This window comes from Ixodes scapularis, unplaced genomic scaffold (assembly GCF_016920785.2).
Source record: "Ixodes scapularis isolate PalLabHiFi unplaced genomic scaffold, ASM1692078v2 PGA_scaffold9__187_contigs__length_104089568, whole genome shotgun sequence".
Lineage (NCBI taxonomy): Eukaryota > Metazoa > Arthropoda > Arachnida > Ixodida > Ixodidae > Ixodes > Ixodes scapularis.
Window position 1 is genome coordinate 66,070,295 of NW_024609884.1, and position 19,406 is coordinate 66,089,700.

The window sequence follows — 19,406 nt, forward strand, 5'->3', positions numbered from 1 at the left end:
TTTCCACTCCAGAATGTGTCAACGAAAGAAAACCAGAGCAGAAACAAAACGAGCACCTAAAGTCAGGTCCACTCACCTGAAACTGTTGGGAGGGCAGGTTCGCTGCGAGCAGAGGAAAGCCACTTCGTCGGAGTTGTCCCCACAGTCATTGTCCCCATCGCACAACCAGTAAGGCTCCACGCAGATGTTGGTCGTTTCGCACTTGAGGTGGTTACCAGGGCACGTTCGGTTGTTGGGACAGTTCGCGTGGCTCTCGTCCGACGTCTTGTTGTCCTTGCAATCATTCACTCCATTGCACAGTTGTGTCTTCGGAATGCAACGAAAGTTTGCGCATGTGAACTCTCCATCTGGACAGGGTGGGTACTCTGGAGACAAAAACAGACATCCACACGTGCAAATTGAGAGATGCATCGAAACCACAGACACGGCTAGCGAGTTGCTCATAGCATTTGCTCACCACAATCTTCCTCGTCAGTGCTGTCGCCGCAGTCATTTTCATGGTCACACTTCCAGGTCTTGAAGATACAGCGCCCGTTTCCACACCTGAACTCTGTGGGGCCGCACGTGTGCTGAGCTGCAATTGCAACAATTGCACATTTGAAACCTGGCCCCCACCACCTAGCGTGGAGACATGCATACCGCAGAACGACTTGTCTTCGTCGGTGTTGTCGCCGCAGTCGTCGTCCCCGTCACACGCCCACAGACGAGGGATGCACTTGCCATTGCCACAGGCAAACTTAGTGTCGTCGCAGGAAACATTCTCAGCTGGAAGAATGACACAAAATTAAAAGCCTAGATACATCGAGAGATGTCAGATGGAACAAAAATGGGATGAACAACACTTACAAACACACATCCTGCCCTCGTTTGCAACCTTGTAGGTGGAATTGCAAAGACACTCAATAGTGCCATTGGGAGCCTGGTGGCAGGAATGAGCACAGCCACCATTCTGTACACTGCAAGGATTTTTGTCACCTGCAATGCAAGCACATTCACCAGAGGTTATTTATCTCTGTTCGAATTCTCGGGGATTTAACATGCTCCATTTGTGCATGACAAGACAATCGACAAACAACTTGCTTAAGGCCGCATCGCATCAAAGTATTCCAAATTTCCCCGCCACAAGCAGCAGTTGACAAGTCGAGGAAGCTGCCAACCAGTGTATACATAGTACAACCTGGAAGCAGTGTTGCCGAATCGTGGGAAATTTCTGACCTTGTGTGTAAAGCCTGAGACCAAGGGGTAAAGATGAACTTAATTTAAACGTACGTAAAATATTAATTTTTCAAACCAATCATATATCTTATTTTGCATGCATTCAAGTTTAGTTGCCCGTTGTCCCGTGGAGCTATGTTTGTGAGAATGACGAAATTAATCCCTGGAGAAGGGGAACGAGGGGGACAAAGGACAAATATAAATCTCCAAACAACAGCTAGGTGACTGGTGAGCGACCGAAAAAATCCGCCTGGTCCGGGTATTGAACCGCCTGGTCCGGGTCCCGGGTATTGAACCCGGGACCGTTTGCTCTACTGACGTCTAACCCCTTGTTAGCTCAGTTGGTAGAGCGCTCCACTTGTAATGGAGAGGTCCCGGGTTCAATACCCGGACCAGGCGGATTTTTTCGGTCGCTCACCAGTCACCTAGCTGTTGTTTGGAGATTTATGTTTGTCCTTTGTCCCCCTCGTTCCCCTTCTCCAGGGATTAATTTCGTCATTCTTGTCCAGCTCGCTTGCACCTTTGCATTTAATTGCATTATAATAAGTTTGTGAGAAATTTCCCACGATTCGGCAACATTGCCTGGAAGGCATAGCCAGTCCGAGATCCTCAATCGAGAGAGGAAGGGATGTTATCAGTGAAAACTGAAGATGCATCACACAAGAACGATTTCTGGAATCCACGCTAATGGGGGTTCAAGAAGAATTTTGACTCGAAGGAACGTGAGAGCTCTGATGAAATGACATGCTCTACGATTTAACACGGTATGCTAGTAAGAGAGATTGGCCTATAACTTAAAGGGGGAAAATGATCACCCAATTTTTAGATTGGGACTACCTTCCCTGCTTTCCGGTCATTTGGAAGAACACCATAATTGCATGATTTATTGAAACAAGGATGACACTATAATCAAGAAGCAGATTTTCGTATTTGTAAGGAATTTCGCATCTATCTCGTCGACTACAGATGCCGAAGACAGCATGAGGTTATCCATTACCTTAACAATACTGGTGGGGTGAAATACAATGCGAAACATAGGCAAGAAATAAGAATAAAGTACAGGATAGCTGGCACCTAGTAAATCATTAAATGGATGAACAAAATATCAATTCAGAAGCACTATCATTATCTGAAGATAGTAGTCCTACAGCATTTTATACCTACTTTATGCTCATCAGGATTGATAATGCTCCAAAACTGCTATGGGTTGTTAGGAAGCAGAGATGGTAGTTTTGTATGTATTGTATGTAGGTAGGAACTCGAGTAAGCATTGGAGTTTTCAACATTGATTCAGCAGTGCTGCGACAGAGGACACTTGATTGCCAGAGCACTCCGTGTACGAATGCGCCGGGGACAGTTGTGAAACATTGAAGAAACAAAAACTCCCAAAAAAACAATTTTTTTTAAGTGCTGAAGCACGTCACAAAATAAGCTCTCTTCCTCCCCCCAAAACAATTTTGAGCACAATATTTACGGCACAAGGCACATTTTGATTTTCATGAAACATGCTATTCTGGGTGACCTAGAAATAGAAGCATGTTTCGTGATCACTCGAACGAGTCTTGCCATGTAAATATTGCATTAAAAAATCTTCTGGGGAATGTTAATTTTGTTACGCAGTACATGTGCTATTCAGGCACTGAATAAAAAAAAATATTGGGGGAGTTTCTGTGGTGAGAGAGAGATAGCCACAATTTCCAAACAAGTCAAAGTAATTCTTTTAGTGTCCTGCAGGCAAGATGCCAACAGGTGCCATCATTATGTTGGAACTGCCAAACACCTTGGGAGGGGTTTCCCGAAGATCACTCCACGCATTTTTCCCCCTCTTCTAGGTTATGTGGAGCGCAAGTTCGTCTGCTTCTTTGCAGGGGTTGGAATGATGTCAGAACGTCGAGCTCTTATTGGCCGATTGAAAAAAATAGTGGATAGACCTCAAGGCGTCTAGCATTGAGGTCTACCCACTATCCTTTAAATCAAAACAAATCTGAGCTTGGTGTCATTCTGACGTCACCACAACTCCTGTACTAGAAGCAGATGACTTTCTCTCCGCATTATTAATTACCAAAGAAACCAAACTAAAATAAACTAACATTTTTGCCGGTCCGGTGAGTAAATATGGATGTCTCTGGGAGATTCCTCGAGCCTCTTCACCATCTCCACCATTCCGGCACCAGTATGTTTCTCCGCCCGATAAACTCCACCTGCAGCAAGCAAGTCACGAGAAACCTCAGCCGACACTTGCAACAAGCAATCAATGCGGTACTTTAACCAAACCACTTACGCAGCTGGAGATCCGTCCAGTAAATATAGTTCTCGTACACCGTAATTGCAAAAGGATAAATGGTAGCAGACACAAGGGTTTCCCTGTTGCTTCCGTCCAGGTCCGAGCGTTCAATCTTCTCTCTGCAACGAGCATTGGATGGGAGTATAAATCACCGGTGGCCCCGGCTAACCAGAGTCCACATTCCGTGACTACAATGCCGACGAACGAGGAAGGAAGCCCACCTGAGAGCATCCGTCCAGTAGAGCTTCTTGTCCTCATAATCGAGAGCCAGCCCGCTTGGTTGCGTCAAGTTTTGCTCTACTATAGCCTGTTTCTTGTTCCCAGCCATTGTTGCTCGGTAGATCTTGCCCGTGTTACCATAGCGTCCCCAGTCAGTGTAGTACATGAAACTAAATTGATAATCATTGGGACGTAAAAGGTTAGATTCGAGGGTGAAGCAAGATGGCATTGACAAGATCCCCCCCTCCTAAAACAAACAAAAAACACCAACTTACCCTTCACAGGGATCCAAGACGATGGCCCTGGGCCTCTCTACATGGGCAATCATGACAAGCTGACTGCCGTCTCTGTTCATGGCATATATGCTGCGATTGGCAGAGTCGGTCCAGTAGATCTTTTTGGTCGTCCAGTCGAATGCAATGCCCTCGGGATTTATAGTTTTGTTCAGTACCACGTGTATGTCCATCTTGTCGGGATTCACCCAAGAAATGCTGCCATCAGGACGAATCTCTACGAGGAAAGCATAAAGCAAGTGGCAGCTGAGAGAGCACACAAAAGAATGTGCATCTAAGGAAACCTTAGAAACAATTTGCCCGATTGTTTTATTCAGAAATACAAAGGAAAAAAATATCCGCAAGACACTCATGTATAGCTCATTATCGGTTGCTAATTTTCTTTTCAGAACAGAAGCTTCTTACTGCAGTCTCCTGAAAACGTATCAGTGAGATTCTACTTATCATAAAACATCGCGGAAGCGCCCACTTCGCTCAAGCACCCACTATTAACATTTCCCAGACTTGGAAATTCTGCAAATTATAAGTGCCCGATTTAACTGGACAAGTGCCCATGCCTAGATTAACCCAGTTTTAAGTGCAAGTGGGGTGGGCGCTTCTCCGGTACTTTACGGCAATTTGAATAGACTCGAAAAATTACTAGTACTCACTTCAACTGCCCAGTACTGCCTTATAATATGTGCATTTTGTTCATTCTTTACAATGTCAAAAACAATCAGGTATTTTGCAGAAATTACAAATTTACCTATGTGACCCCTAACAGCCGTCATTTGGCATTCAAATGCACTCCCATTGGGACAGCCTCAACACAGAAAGTGAACAATTTTTTAAATGCTGGTTCAGATTGAAGCAGAAAAATAGCAGTCAACCACCAGGCATCTCGTTGTGGCCCTCTTGATGGCAAAGCAAATGAAAAGTCAAATTTGGGTGTTTTATGTGCCAAACCAATGACGAGCAGCTGGCACACCCCAGTGGAGGACTGAAGATTAATTTCGATCCCCTGGGGATCTTTTGACGTGCAATTGAAAGCTCGGTTACATGTAGCCCTCTCCGCAATCAGCCTCCGTCAGATTGCGAACATCTAGGCCGAGATCCGAACCCGCCACCTGGGGGCCCGTAGGACGGAGCTTTGTCTTGGAGCCACCGAGAGGGCGATGGCAAAGCAAATGGCCAACCCTAAACAGGAAAGTGTCCATGAACAGAGGCTTACGTGTGAAGTACATTCTCTTGTCAGCATAGTCGAAATCAAGTCCGACCACATTGGTGAGGTTTCCTCGAGGCTGGAACGGTACATTTGTCTTGTGGGGGTCCATGAAAAGGCTTCTGATCTCCCGACGTGTCGTGAAGACCAGGAACACTTTTGAAACTGCAAGGTAACAGTTACTGATTGAGACTATTCCCAGAGATCTTAGACCCCCCCCCCGTACAGCCTTCCACTTACTGTCACATTTCCGCCCGTCCGGTGCCAGCTCGCCCGAAGCACAGCCACACTTCCACTTGGTGCTATTGAAGGCTTCCGGCATCGCAAAGCACAGCTGGTCACAGGGACGCGTTGAGCACGGTGAAGAAGCTGCAAATTAGCAAGCAATCTCACACTTCAAGTCAACACTGAGTGTACAAGCATTCTTAGCTTCTTTTGTAATTGCTGATTGACAAGTATATAACACAGACATGCTAGTAGATGCTTTGTATTGTGTGCTTCACATTGTTACAGGAGTCATCCAAATTTTTTTAAAGTTCCCTGTGCTGATAAGCATTTGATGTTTTGGTTCAAATTACAAAGGCTGACATTTTTGTAGATTTTCTCAGTTGTTAAAAAATGTAAAAAAAAAAAAAAAGTGAAAAAAAGAAAATATACAAATGTTCACAATTATCTATTTTACAGCAGGTACCTCAGCAGTCCAGAAACTGTATGCTACAAGTGCTATTCAGGCCTACATGAAAAATCGGATTACTTTTCTTTCTCACAGAGTACACAGACCTGGAAAAGCATACAAAACAAATTCATGAAACGTTTGGCCTCCCATGCCTTTTGCATGGATGTGACCGAAGGAAAACAAGTGTTACGGTGCTTCGTTCACTATATCGAGTGCCCCCACCATGTGAGTTCGATACAGAAAAACAACGCTCCTATACTATTACATGAGATTTTGAAGGGGATGTTTGCACTGTTCGATATAAACAATAATTCAAAATACCCGAGTGCGATATAACCGGGCTCGACTGTAATATCAAGCACCTATATGGATGTTTTATTGAAGTCCTAAAGGTAGTAATAAAACTGCAATTCTTAACATAAAAAGGCTTTTTTATTTAATTATGAACAATAATGACATTTTATATGTAGAACCTTATGATAACAAAACTCGGCATGTGAACGATGAATACGCCTCCTTAAAATCCCGCCAAACTCGTTAAAGCTATTTGAAAGTTTCCACCCACTGCACCAGCTAATTTAGTTTTAATTTACTCTATTCACTGTGTCATCACACAGATGGAACCTATGATGGAACCTATATAGAGGTTATAACTAGGGTTCGATGTTTTCGGAAAAGTCTGAAAAAATCCGAAAAACATTCCCCGGTAAATTTTCCGTCAATTTAGATTTATCTGAAAACTTCCGAATTTTGAGTTCACAAAGAAAAAAGAAAAAGCAAAAAAGAAAGGGTTTTACAAATAAACTTTATAAAAGCACAAGGTCAGTAGTCCTGAGAAGACGCAACTTCAGTTTCCTTTGAAGTCTCAAACTATTCAGAAAGGGGTTTGCTTTTTAGCTTGTCAAGGCTCCTTCATGACAATGGGACATGGTACCTTGACTATTTTGTTTTTTAATTTTTTAAATTGGGGACACAGTAATATAAACTCCGAATTTCAGAGAAATGGGAATCTAACAAAAATAAACTCCAACAAAACATGAATTTTCAGCGAAAAATAAACTCCGAAAAACACTCTCCGAATTTCACGAGAAATACACTCCGAAAGCACGGAATCCTGGTTATAACTCAATACGAGAGCTCTGCTTAAAAAATAAACCTAGAAAACGGTCTAAATAAATTTTTTCACAATAACCAAAGATTCTTCCTTAAATTTGAAAAAAAAAAAAATGTCACAATGTTGTTTATTATTGAAAATATGCAGATAAATTAACCATACTTGATCGAATGAGGTAAAGTCTATGAATCAGCCGAAAGACGAAAATCTTTGGCGGAGCTGGGATTTGAACACCGGGCCTCCCAATATCCAGTCTGGTGTACTATTATATATTATACTACTAGCCACTGTTCTAATCATAATATTCTAGTGAAAGGAAGGGCTGTTACATCAACATTCACTAAGCTCCCTTTAGTTTTTAATATATGCGACGCCCCCGTGTGCGACATCCCGCTCTGGAGGGGTGCATTCTTCTTAGCATGCAGGTGTGCTGCGGTGAAGCAAAGTACTCAAAATCGTGATGCCTACTTTGCAGCTCTTGTTTCACTGCAGCACCAAAGCGCGACTAGAACCGCATTCACGAAGCTACCCAACCCGCCAGAATAGACCACGAACATGCAAAATATTGCGAGACTTCCGAGTACTGTCAGTGTTTGACGCAGAGGTCAAATCGAGTAGCATGTTATTTGAGGCGATAATCGAAGGTAATTAAAATTCGCACAGCAGGCCTACCCAACGACCAGGCCGTGCAGTGGGGCATCAGCTATTATATTTCGAGTAATTCTAAAGTGAAATTACGTTTTAGCGCAATGCTAGTGCAAATTCACAATATTTTGGCAAGATGTAGCAGGGTAAGCGCTTTGGCGCAAATGGCGCAGCAATCGCATCGCTGCCACAGCTAAGCTTAGTTAACTTTAATTCAATGTGGCCTTGGCCAGTTCCAGGCCTAAATAGGTGTGGCAAGTAAACGAGGGATTTGACATGAAATTAAACTTAGATTGAAGCCTAGCTATACTGAATCGAATAGATTGATAAAAATTCTCTTGTTACATCCAAATAAATATCCTTTAACCTCAAATCTAAAAAAATAAACACGACCTATGATGCACACAGCTTGTGAGGCCATTGCAACATGATATACTATATTACTTCATAATAGCCATAGTTTAGTCTCGAAAATGCTACTGAAAGGTGGTCATCAGCATTGCCCAAGTTCCAGCATTTTCTAAATGCACAAAGTGTGTATGCACATCGCCTCTGAAGGTGTTTTTTTTTTTTTTTTTTGTGATCACGCAGCCGTGACACGACAAAGCTAGATCTGCAGGATCGTGTCGTCCACTTCACGGGTATTGCATCTATGCAGTGCTCAATGAGAGACACTCACCCGGCATGACCGTGACTTTGCCACCGCCCCAAAAAGTATTAACATTACAGTTCATCATGAAGCGAAGGTCGAATAGCATATTACTTAAAACTAGTACTAAAAATTTGAATAACTGCCCAACCCAGCTAGATACTAAGGTCATAACATCATAATTTCAACCGACATGACAAAACCTTTGTGTGGTGTTGTCCGTTATTTTATCTATCCTTGTCTCAGGGTTGATCAGCTCACCGGCATACTTTCTCTTCTCGCAATTCTAACTACGGTACTAAGACCCTACTGCTCATTCACATTCCTTCCTTCATGCATGTCCACACAATCAACTGATGCCACCTGGCTTCCATGCAAGTCAATACCTGGAGGCTGGTTCGAACTGTCGAAGACCACAATATCTCGCAGCATGTTAAGGTCCGACTTGACAGGTTCTGCGGGGGTCGAGGTGTTGCTCGGGAACTTGCTGGCCCTGTAGATGGTCCTCAGGTTCCGGTCGGCCCAGTAGACATACTGGCCAGAGACGGCCACTCCCATGGGGTTGGGCAGGTTCTTCCTCACATACTGGCGGCTGCCACCCGAGAAGGCCACTTTCTGAAAGCAAGAGAACAAAAGTCCTTGTAAAGTAACCTGGAAGGCACTCAAGAGACGAAGAAAAGATTGCCTTGTGTTGAGATCTTGGCAGAAACAAAGACCCAAAACTGCAGAAACATTCATTCTTCAACATTGACTTGGGAATTCTCTAAATGCCACATATATAAAGCTGGTTTATCTGTGTATGTATAATGCAAGCATGATCCATATCAAAGGAAATACTGTAAACGACTTATTTTTTGCAGGCTCAATATTTCGCGATTTAGGTCAGAGCTGAAGTTCTGGAATAATTTGCAGGTTCCAATTTTTGCGACGCATTGGGATCTCAATATATAGATTCCAATGTGTTTACATTTTTTCGGAATCGTTCGTGGGACCTATTTTTTTACGAATTGTAGGTGATTCACGAAAATGAACTCATTTACAGTATGCAAGCTGCTTTTGTGGCAAGCCCGGTCTTACGGAATGGCAAAATACCACAAACAGTTGCGTGGAAAAGGATCATTTCCTGCAGTTCTCGAACAAACAGTAGCCCTTATCCAAATCTCGTTTGGATTTAGAGAGAGAAATGTATGGCACAGAAGTTTTGAAGTGCTAGTTCGTGGCTGTCTAGGACCTGCTTCAGACGGAGCAATTTTCCCAGCAATTTCGGGGTTGCTGGCGCGTTGTTCCATTGCTTTCCCTAGATCCTCGCACTGCAGCACACATTGCTGGGATCAGGCCCAACTCAAAACGGGTGAGCAACTCTCCAGAGGTTCAAAGCGGCAGCAGCCTATGAGGAATGCAATATTTTCATGCGACTCCACTGTGGTGGTGGTGACAACTAAAGATGGGGTTTAACTTCGTTCTGGTTTGAAAGGAATCGTTTTCACGACTAAATCGTTTCAGGGAGATATGTTCACATTCTCAATGCTATTTGAAGATCTAAAAACATGTTTTTAGTGCATAATTGGGCATCCATATAGTGCATGAAAATTTAAACTGAATGATGATAGCAAATCATAGCAATCCGGTTGCTGCATGTTAACGCGAGGGGCCCATGTTACTAGTGTTACGATGTCAAGATGCCGGGAAAAATAACTGCGTTTGAAGCGGGCCTAAGGCCATTCTGCCATACTTGTGCAGTAAGAATATCTCCTAGAGCAACCTGCTCACACCCCCAGTTTTCACAGACAATAAAATATTTGCAAACTATAGCTTGCATTCAAAGGGTTCAATCCTAAGGTGTGCCACGTTGCTTGTAACATACATTCTCGTACAAACGTTTGCAAAGCCGAATTCACCTGAACTGCATCTTCTCTGGAGTCGACCCAGTAGACGTCGTGGGTGACAATGTCGATAGTAAGATCCCTTGGATTGCTGATTCCGGTGACTACAATAGGAACGCGATTGGTGCCATCCAAATAGGCCTTCTCGATCTTAGGGTATTGTCCATAATCAATCCAGTAGAGGTAGCGTTTGATGGGGTTCACAGCAATCTCTCGTGGTGAGTCAGTGGTTGTCTTGAGCAGGATCACTCTGTTGGAACCATCCAGTTCACAAACCTCCATGTAGGTCTCGTGAGGGAAGACATTGGTGAAGTAGATACTTCCTGGAAAAGAAATTATGCAATTAACTTGCTCATTCCATTAAATACAGGTGGACCCTCAACAAAAGCTGTTTGTGAAGTTCTACTAAATACAACTAAAGCATCAACAAAAAATTGTGTTTGCAAAGTCCCCAAACCTTCCAGATGTTCCTGCATGATCTTAACAGGCTTCTCCGACTCTTATGTCGACAACCACCGATAACAGATAGTGGTGCACTGCACCCTTAATGATACGAAAACTTGCAGGCTAAAATGAATTCAAATTGACATTTCAAGCCCCACTGACATTCATACAGACATTCGTAATTCCAGCATGCAGGTATGGTATAAATCAAAGGCAGAGGCTGTGCTGCCTGAACATATATGCACATAAAAGAAGATAGGCTGTGGGCATGTGCAAATAGTAGATTTTGAGTTTGAAGCAAATACATGGCAAATAGTGGTTTTAACCAAATATTTTCTAATCTAATATTGAATAGTCGAAGCACACCTTTCTACGCCTTTCACTACTGTTGCACCATGCTTAAACAAAAAACCCAGCCAAACTTTTGAAGGTTGCCCCCAAGCTTCCACTTGTCCACTTCTAAGCTGTTAATTTTAACTAACTGCATTTATGGACTGTTGCCTCAAAGTTTAATGCCTATATTGGGATAGCAAGTGAACTATGGAATTTACATAAAATCGAACCTATAGAGCTGTGTGCAATTGAGAGGATATACAGATCTTCCTGCTATATCCAAGTATTTTTTCATCAATCTCGAATTTGAGGGGAAAAAAAGGAAGAAAAAGAGAAGCCCAAATGATGAATGCAGGTTGTTACGACATCACTGCCTAACATATACTCTTGCATAATAGCCATAGTTTATTTGTAAAGTTTTACTGCAAAGTAGATATTAACATTCCCAAAGTCTTCATTTCTTTTTTAAATATACCGCTTTGAACATGTGCTTTTTTTCTCCTAAGCGCGTGGCTGCGCTGCAGGAAAGTGAGGTTCACAGGATTGTGGTGTCAGCCAGAGCCGTACATAGAGACAGTTTGGTCAATGGGAGGAGTGGGCAGAGCCAGGGCGTGCACCAGATGCATAAAAAGGGCTTGACATGCTCTCTTGGCCAACCAGAAGACGAAAATTCATCTCCTAGCAGTGGTAGCGAGAAACAGTTTTAATAAGCGTTAAGAGTTAAATGTAGACTCTCTTTATGGTTGAATTTATGGTGCACACAACGTTTCGATTATGATCATGCAAAAAAATGCAAGAACCGAATGTGGCATTCAAACTCCACTTTGCTCAGGCGGAGTCTGACCGCTAGGATGGCAAATTCCCGGCCCTCGACGCCTGACTCGCAGATACGTAGATTGTTCTGCTGGATTTTTATTTTGCATAACAGTGAGTGAAAAAATCATGTGCACCATATTTTCAGTCACCGAGAGTTACTCCGACACTCATTAATTTTGTTTCTCGCGACCACCACCCGGGTATTATTCGCGGCTTTTGGCTGGCCACATTCAAATTTGTGAAGACGCCCTGGAACATGCCCAGCCCGCTTTCGACCATTGGCACCTCCTCATTTGCCTCTATACTTCCCAATGTATGGACAAACTCCCCCTATACAGTGAAACCCATATAGAACGAACCCACATACAGCGAATTATTGTCAATATCAAACTCACAAAAAATTCAAATAAAAATGCATGTAAAAAGTGCTTTTTATAACGAACAACACATTGGCGTATCAAACTTTTTCTCCCGAGAAGGCTTCCAAAAACGCGCAAACAATCTTCTTCTAGCCTGTCCCTTCCCCCAAGAAGGGACAGGAAAGAAAGAAAATTCCAGAAGCTCAAGTTGCGAACAAAATTGAGCGAAGAGAAGCGATTCAGAAGGGGAGAAAGCTAAAAAATACACCCTGCATGCACGCACAAAAAAAAAAACACTTTTAATCCCAAAGCGTTTGCCCACGAAGAGAAGTGATTCAGGAAAGAAGATAAGCTAAAAAAAAACCTGTACACATGCGCAAAAAAAGAAAAGAAAAAGAAAAAAGCTTTTTAGTGTTTTGTTTTAAGGCGAAAGTAAAGAGATGAGAAAGAAAGAGAAGCTCTCGCCTTACAACGAACGTATTGTGGAAGGTCGTCGAAATGTTTTTTGCTATATCGAACTGATCGTAGCGTTTCCTGCTGTTCGTTATAAACGGGTTTGACTGTATATGACTAGTGTGAGCTCCGTGGGTATCACTTCCCCACAGTGCACAGGTGTACGGCGGGAAGCGCACTCAACGGAGATGACCCGCTGCGATCAACAAGAAATGCATGAATACTATTGCAGCTCACCTCGAAGCGAATACTGAATCGCGTATTATTTGAAACTACAATTAGGAAGTTCTAACATTGGCACAACCCTAGTATGCTGAAAAGCCACCTTCCACAAATTTCTACGACTGATTACATCTCGGCCAAACTCCTCGACTTGTTCGAGCTTAAAATTCCAGGTTTTTTTTCATCGCTCGACTGCCTGAACACAATGATCACATTTTAATATGGTTTTTCTTGCCTGCAACCCAATCGACTGCAACGCCTCGAATGCCATTGCTCCCGATGCCATCTGCAATGACACGCTTCAGGTCCGTGCCATCTGGCTTGATGCGGTAGATGCCATTACGCTCCCCCTGGTTGAACTCAATCCAGTAAATGTGGTTCATCGCCACATGGACGTCCAGGTGCAGAATGTTGTGCCCTGCAAGCAAGAGACAGTTTCCTCCAGCTCCAACCAGCGATCCTAACTTGAGAGCTTTCTCTCCAGCCATTTAATTCGCCTCCCTTCCCTGGGACTGAGCTACAGTAGCCCAGATTTGTTTACCCACCATGCAAAAAGCACTCTGCAAACAAACCGACGCATCTCGCAGAAAAGAAACTTGGCGCAAAGATAAGAGAATAGAAGGAAATCAGTCTACCTCAATGATACATATCTTGACAAGCGTGTTGACATGGTTATTAAGACAGTGAAAGCGAAACACAAAAGGAGGGAACAAAATGCCACTGTTCGCACATGTCAGTCGTCACCCACTTTTGTGTTTTGCTTGTATTACCTAGGTTCAATAAAATTTACACACAACTTTGTTTCTGCTACTGGTAGGTACTTCCCGTGTCCAATGCCAAGGCAACACTCGTGGCTTTCACTGCCATCCATGAACCAAAAGCCCAAACATCTTATCCAACATTGCAGTCTTTCATTATGTCATTGATTCTAAAGGCAGGTGCGCACATGATATTCCTGCATTTACGAGTGATCCAGAAAATAAGTACTGTCGAGACCGGTTATAACGAAGTCAACGGGAATCGGAAATCACGTCCCTATATTCGCTATTTCGTTATAACCGACTTTGCTTAACGAAGTGCAAAAGGGAAGGGGAAATCATGATCGCTTCGCTGTAGCCACTATTTTGTTATAACCAACTTTGCTATAAACGGTCTCGACAGTACTGCTCATGCACAAGTCCAGCTACAGTATTCCATGAAGAGTCGCTCGTGAGCAGTTGTGTTTCCTTATTCATAGGTCACACCACAACACCATTTGGTGAGCTGAGATTATTTTTTTTTAGTTTGCATTTTGCAAGAATCCTGTTTTAAGGAACATGCTCCATGGGAAAACTGATATTTAGAGTAGCTAAATGAAAATTTTGCAGTTCCTACTTTATCTCCTTTTTATTATTCTGGTGTTTGTTTCAATATATATAGCTTCTTTTTTTTTTATGTTCTGGATGCACGTGACAAATAAAACATGCTCTTGTGCACAGTTGGGGCATGGCAACAAACCTAAGAGAAATTTGCATTGCACTTAGTGGTTCACAAGGAGTGAATTTTCTTATTTCACAATGCTCTTCTTAAAATTTGTTGCTATCAATCTGAATAAAACTTGCAGAGTATGATGGTTATTATACAGAAGAACCTCGCCCAAAGTGTCTTGTCCTAGACCTAGTCACAACTAGACAGTTGAGGGCTCACCTGGTCCGGCAATGGGCTGCATGGCTTCGCCGTGGTCCTCCAGACTGTAACCCCTGGCCTTGTCGAGCTCAGAGACAACGAGGAACGACGAGTAGGGCATGCACGACGTGTCGCCGTTGCCCTTGTAGCCTGTGCTGCACATGCACTGCCGCTGGTTGTTGGACACCGGGATGCACAGCTGCTCACAGCCCCCGCTGTTGCTTCGGCAGGGATGGCTGTCACCTGCATTGCCGCACCCACAGTCAGAACGGTGCCAGACTAGGCTGGGCTCCAGCCATTTATTGCAAACAAAGCTTTTCAAAGGGAAAGGCTTCAAAAATGGGGCTGCATAGTGCAGAAGAGAAAGCCGAAAGGAGCACCTTGTGTAACAGAGCTGAATAGGTAGGTACCGGTGGTTTTCGCTGGGAGGGCTTTTAAAGTGAAAGCATTAACTGTCCCATGGAGCGAACCAACATCATCAGCTTTTACACCCGCACCAAACAGCACATTTCCCTGTCCCAATAAAGCAAAGCCTGTTGTCTGTAGCAGCAATCTGATGGATAGGCTCCCATTGGCTGGCACGCGCCTTAGTTTCAAGGAACGAGGCTCCTGCTAGCTGTCGCGCAGTGTAGTTCTAAGGAACGCCACTAGAGAAGCCCTCTCCATGGCGGCGCAGCGCACGCAGCGGCCCGGCTGCCGGTAAGAGGGAGCGCTTAGCCACAGAAAGAGTGAACAACCGAGCTCCGCTCGGCACGGCGCGGCCACTTCACAATGGACTTCTTTCAAAACCGACGCGCCCCATCGCGGCAAAATACCACGCAGTGCACTCTAGGAACTAGTTGGCCACTCAGTTTCGGTTTCGACTGAGCAGCTTCATCTCATGCTATCATGTCGCGACCGAACGCGCTGCTTGCGTTTTTGATTATCTGACTTTTTACAAATGTACAATACACTCATTCCCGACTGATACAAAACGAAGACCGGCGCACTTTCCTTGGTTCCCGAAACACCGGATATTGTGCGTGCGTATCCAAACGTATTGAGACGTGGCTTAATCACCTCACCCCACGAGAGCATCTTAGAGCCCAGTTTCAATAATCCCGCCTAGTACCAGTGTACTAGAACTGAAATCTGACCTTGCACGTATTTTGTGTGCCAAACGTCTGCTCCTTGTTACTTCATTGGACGAAAAGCAAGCCGCATCCTCACAGGAGTATCGAAGTTAAGCCTAGCGGTGACGCATGAACTTTTATTAAGGAAACGCAATAAACTCGACCTCACTACTGCACTAAAGTTGCTATGATGTCTTCCTCGTGTCATCATATATCTCCCACTCAAATTTTATGCTGATAGAAGATTAAGTTTTCGCAAACGCCGAGATCGGCTAGCTACGACGGAGGCCCTAACAAGCGTCCCCTACTCCCCTGTAAGCCTTTTTGGACGAGCTTTACTGACACCCAAGATCTATGCCTGAACGGTGTGTCTGAAATTATCTCCGGATATTCAGTCATGAAGAGAGCAAACACATAACAAATATTGTGGCCATTAGCAACCGTCAAATCCGCTTTGAATAATTTCGTTCGTTTGGCGCACCGCATACGCGATGTTGAATATCAGTGGAATGCAAGCGGGTGGGGACTTCACTACGAGCAGTGCTGCGGGTCAGTACAGATAAGAGATAAGTGTGTTAAAATTCAGCTTTTCACTAGCGCCTCCGAGTTTTACCTCGCGTCCTCAGGCGTACTAAGAAAAACAGTAATTGCAAAAAGTTATATTTCGTCTATGGACGCACGAAACAAACTCACTTCCTGATCAACAACAGTAATGTAAAGGCGCGAGCTCGATGTATGCATACTTATTGGTTGCTGCAGCTTGCGGATTCGTACACAAGCAAGATCAGAGCTTCGCAGCGTCGAGATTCCCAGCACTGGCTCGTCCACATACCTCGATTGGAACGCTAACAGGATGGCTCAAGTACAAAAATACAACAAGCATGTGTTAAGACAAGCTATACGTCTCAGGCTTGTGCTAAAGCTTCGAGGTCTGGCCATTTAGGTTAGTTTAGAGACCACAAATGACGCTCTCGGGACCAGAAAACATGTGTATAATCTCTTGTCGACGGGTCGATCGAAACCGAAACCATGATACTCTCCTCCCTGGCCAACTAGTTCCCAGAGTGCAACGCGCGCCGTGTTGCATGCAGGGCTTTATGGAAGTAGTCTATTGCGCACGCTCAGCCGTCGGCAGCTACCTCCGCAGTAGCGAGACGTGGCCGTCCACACCAGTACGCCGCAGACAAACTAAGGGAGCGGAAGAACGACATTCATGCTTTCACATTCACAACTCATAAGAAGTGCTTAGGTGTCCTTGGAATTTTTTTTTTTTTCATTCCTGTTTTTCAATTTCTGTTTTGTTTCTTACTTTTTTTTTGGGGGGGGGGGTGAGCACTTTTGCTGAGGGTGGAACTTCTAGAAGTGTGAGCTGTACTCTGTTGAAGCACTGTGTGAGACTCGTTTGATTACAGAGGAGTTTGCTTCCTTGTGAGTTCTCCACTGCCTTTGAGGTTCAGACCTAGAGGCCTGGCACAAAGCACCATAGAGGCCAAGGAGCCGTCAGCCCGAATCCGTTAGAGACTGCTCCGACAGAACTTAAAATAACCGACGTACCCTTCCTTGAATAAAAGGAATCTGAGCTTATGGAAAGCCAATCGGGTGAGAGAGATTGAGCTAGGCTCTAGCTCCCATTTTGGCTCGCAATCTTCGAACTAGCGCATGCATCAACTGAGGTCTCCTGTCTTGTAGATTGAGACCATGTACATGGTAAAAAAAAGTGTGCGTAAATAAAGATTTCATGGGAGGCTACGCTTTAACGATCCTCCATCAGTCACACTTGCAAAAAAGACCTCAATGACTATCAGCCCCACAAAACACTGGCTGCCCAATTGCATTGAAATCAATCCTTAAAGGGGCACGTGCTTTTTGTAAAAGCTTTTTGATGGCATATTGTTTGTTGGGCTTCAGTCAATAAAAATGGCCAATTCTAGATGTCAAGACACCCCAGTAAACTCTCAAATATATGGGCACTATTATCTCTTGGGGCAAAGGAGGAAGCATCCTCAGGACCTCCATAAAATTTGACCAGTGAAAATAGTTAATTGCACGGAGATTCTAAACATTACTATTATTGCTCTTTTCAGGCTGGTCATGCATTATATTTTGACAGAGACATCAAATCTTTGGGTGTAAAATATGTAATACAGCAATTATTGCTTCAAAACGTCATCAGACGGCGCCCGTTGGTGTCTGCTCCAACGTGCAGAAAGAGGGTCGTGTCATGATTTTTTAGGATGCTTGGAGCCCGTGGATTGTAGATTGAGTTATCACCCATAATGGACAATCTCTGAACCCACTTGAATGCCTTTTTAGCTCCTCGTAAATGCTTTACAAAAAGCACACATTCGGGAAGGGGGGGGGGGGGGGGGGGGGGAATAGAAGAGTGGTATGGGCATTTCATGCGATACAGACTAAACACATGCAGCCAGTATACCTAGCCAATATATTTTTTTAGGGGCCACAGTAAACAATACATATTTTCCAAAACAATAAGTGATGATGCTTGTGGGGGCCAGCAGTGAGTCAGGAAGGAAGGTGCGATTGGAAGGTGGTAAAAAATGAAAACAATGAACAAACGACCCAAAAGCAACACCGTTAGCAAAACTCGGCGGGAAATCAAACTATAGCTGAATCAAGAGAACCGAGCGCAACACAGTGCATGCACGTGCGTTGGGGAAAGATGACAAGATGACCGAATGATTGCAAAAGCCCGAATCCCTTCCAAGCTTGCCTAGTCCAAGGTCATGTCTGCTGTGGCACAATAACGAAGCGAAAGAGAGGGGGAGCAGAACAAAAGGAAGAGGGCAGCTGCAGCCTGGCAGCCCAATTCGTAGACTGCGTCGGGTGGCCCTCTTTGGAAGCAAGATCGATCCGGGAAGGCAAACATTGCAAATGTGAAATTGATACACGCATCCCCATGGAAATTCAATAGGACCAGCAGTTGTGAACGTAACAGCTGGGAAAGCAAATCAGCCAGGTTCTACTGCACTCTCATCTATTTTAGACAAAAACTGAGACGAGAAAATGTAGCTTCATATATACTAGATGCATTGAGGAGTTATCAGTATGATCCGAAAGTATGATATAACAATAGCAAATTGCTCAGGAGGTACAGGGCAATTTGACCAGACATGCAGAGTTTCCGATAGAGGCTGCAAAAGACCCAGGGGTAGACACCTACCTGGCTTCTTGCCGTACACCTTGAGCGTCACCAAACCCGGCGTGTTGTCTTCTAGCACCACTTGATTGCCTCCATCGGGGAGATCCACGCGCGCTATCTTCTCGTGCACTGAATCGAGGTAGTAGAGCTTGTTGCTGAACACTGTCAGCCCCTGGGGTTTGGCCAGCCCCAGTGTGCTCGGGACGAGAGTCTTGCGACCGTTCCCATCCAGGTCCACACTTTCAATCTGGAAAAACAAATCCAGGGGGTTTGAGCAAGAAGCCCGTCTCCCAAAGCCACCACTGCCTCCACCTGGCTTTCTCCATCCAGCTGGCAGTGCCGCACAAAAGGGGGAAAAGCAAACCCATCTCGAGCCAAAAGTCAGAACCCACAAAAACAAACACTCACAATGCCTTCGAAGCTCTGACTCCAGTAGATGCGCTTTCCAGTTAGGTCGATGGTCAAGGCTTCCAAACGCCTCAGGTTCTCTTTCACCAGAATAATTGGGTTCTTTCCATCCATAGACACTCGGGCCAGCTTTCGAGGGACGCCGATGCCGCCTTCATCTAGCCAGAAAAGCTTCCTGGAAAGCGACACTGTTCGTTACACGGCCCGTCCATCCCCGTCAGTCTCTTCCGAAGTCTACGACGACCTGCATCGAAC

At 44.4% G+C, this 19,406-nt stretch overlaps 1 protein-coding gene across 1 annotated transcript in view; it reads right to left on the reverse strand.

Annotated features, from left to right (window-relative positions):
* Positions 1–19,406, reverse strand: part of LOC8029713 (low-density lipoprotein receptor-related protein 2) — a 239,990-nt gene that overhangs the window by 33,089 nt on the left and 187,495 nt on the right. Inside the window, exons 35-50 of the mRNA XM_042287297.1 lie at positions 19,152–19,326; positions 18,765–18,990; positions 14,493–14,714; positions 13,042–13,224; positions 10,195–10,502; positions 8,683–8,911; positions 5,453–5,581; positions 5,222–5,377; positions 3,994–4,228; positions 3,721–3,888; positions 3,497–3,618; positions 3,306–3,416; positions 847–975; positions 640–765; positions 458–574; positions 77–365 (exon numbers count right to left, since the gene is read on the reverse strand). Coding sequence (XP_042143231.1) covers positions 77–365; positions 458–574; positions 640–765; positions 847–975; positions 3,306–3,416; positions 3,497–3,618; positions 3,721–3,888; positions 3,994–4,228; positions 5,222–5,377; positions 5,453–5,581; positions 8,683–8,911; positions 10,195–10,502; positions 13,042–13,224; positions 14,493–14,714; positions 18,765–18,990; positions 19,152–19,326 — 2,925 coding nt within the window. The remainder of the gene's footprint in view (positions 1–76; positions 366–457; positions 575–639; positions 766–846; positions 976–3,305; positions 3,417–3,496; positions 3,619–3,720; positions 3,889–3,993; positions 4,229–5,221; positions 5,378–5,452; positions 5,582–8,682; positions 8,912–10,194; positions 10,503–13,041; positions 13,225–14,492; positions 14,715–18,764; positions 18,991–19,151; positions 19,327–19,406) is intronic.